Source organism: Miniopterus schreibersii, assembly GCF_964146895.1.
Source record: "Miniopterus schreibersii genome assembly, chromosome: X".
NCBI lineage: Eukaryota > Metazoa > Chordata > Mammalia > Chiroptera > Miniopteridae > Miniopterus > Miniopterus schreibersii.
In genome coordinates, this window is record NC_138104.1 from 39,309,216 (window position 1) to 39,310,790 (window position 1,575).

General features: G+C 33.8%; 1 protein-coding gene across 1 annotated transcript; it reads right to left on the reverse strand.

Annotated features, from left to right (window-relative positions):
- Positions 1 to 300: 300 nt before the first annotated feature.
- CPXCR1 (CPX chromosome region candidate 1) lies at positions 301 to 1,260 on the reverse strand (the record flags this gene model as incomplete). The annotated part of the gene is made up of 1 exon (XM_081125367.1): positions 301 to 1,260. The coding sequence occupies one exon, from the start codon at positions 1,258 to 1,260 to the stop codon at positions 301 to 303; it is 960 nt and encodes a 319-aa protein (XP_080981493.1).
- Positions 1,261 to 1,575: the final 315 nt, after the last annotated feature.

Sequence of the window (1,575 nt, forward strand, 5' to 3'; positions counted from 1 at the left end):
CAGCAGAAATAGATGTTAAGAAAGTACAAACATTTTCTTAGTTCATTTACTGACTAAATACAGATGGAGGGCCTGATATTCTGATGCTCTGTTTGTAATAGCAGAATATAAACAGTGGTTTCCTTATGAATTTTTCTTCTCTTGTCAAGGTGTTTCTTTTTGATATATCTTATTATTTTATCTTTCTATCTGCAACTCCATTTAACACTCCTAAAATTTATGTTCATGCAATTTTGTCTCCATTTTGTCGCCAAATTATGAATTTTAGAAATTAAATTTTAGAATATTGCCCAATTGAATTTAATTTGCAAGATGGTTGCAAGAATGCTGTCTAAATTCAGCCAAACTGTTGAAAACACTCCTACAAATGGGACATAAGTATTTCCAACCATTATCAGTTGTTATGATCATTACCCTGATGTAATGCTGTGATCTCAGATGATCTTCAAAAGCTCTTTTAGTAAATCTGTTTTCAAATTGGGTCCGTGGAACATCAAACGCAGGTCTCACAAAAATGTGAAATTCCAGCCTCCTTTTAGTATCAGTTGACTTGGACACTATTTTTAATGCTATTCTCTCACTGAGGGGGTAGTAGTAGTACACCCTCATAGGCCTTCCAAATACTGTCATTCTTGCCCTATTGTTTAGAACATTTGGGCGAACGACAAATGCTACAAATTTTTGCTTTCCCCACATGGTATTTTGAGGGAGATGTCTCTCACACAACTGACGAAGAACCATTCTTCTTCTCTCATAACGGTTTATAAATGACATTCTCCATGAAATTGATAACTGGAAAGGAATTTTGTAATTTATATTGACATAACAGATATTACTTGTTTTCCTCTGATTTTTTTCAGAGTGGAATCTGGCTCTATTAATTAAGGAATTTGTTTTATTAATTTTCACTAGTGATGTATTCAGATGAGTAAATCTGCCTAATCCTGACATGAGAGAGATCCATTTTCTAGGAATAGGAATCTGAATTAGAAGGGGTTCTTCTTCTTTTAAATCTTCTTGAGGATTTTCTTGGTTCTTCTCTACTTCAAGGTCGTTTTCTTCTGCTGGTTGAACAGCATGGTCCTGAGAGGTTGGTATGTCTAGCTCCCCGTTCATTGGGTTGCTATCGACCTGAGAGATCATATTAGATTCTACAAATGAAGGCTCTATATCTGAACTACAGTCATTTGGAGCCTCATTTTCTGAATTTTTAAGAGCATTATCAGCTGGATCACTTTCTTCTTTACTAGGAGAAGACATCCTGGGTTCTATTTATGAGAAAAAAGACAAAGATCTATTCAGTTGAGGAATGCTTTAATTCATAAGAAGTTGGTTACTTAATCATGGCAAAAAACATGTGGATGTGGTATTCCTTCATTTCTCATACTTTAAATACATATATTTTCTTACACCTTTAATATCAGAGTCACAGACTCACAAAATAAAATAAGGAAAAAACAAAACTGAGGGCAAATATAACTCCTATTAAATAGGTGTTCTCATTAGTTAGTCTGGAACTTATGTAAACTTGGAATAACATAAATTTTCATCTGGATAATATAAGAATGTACTCAA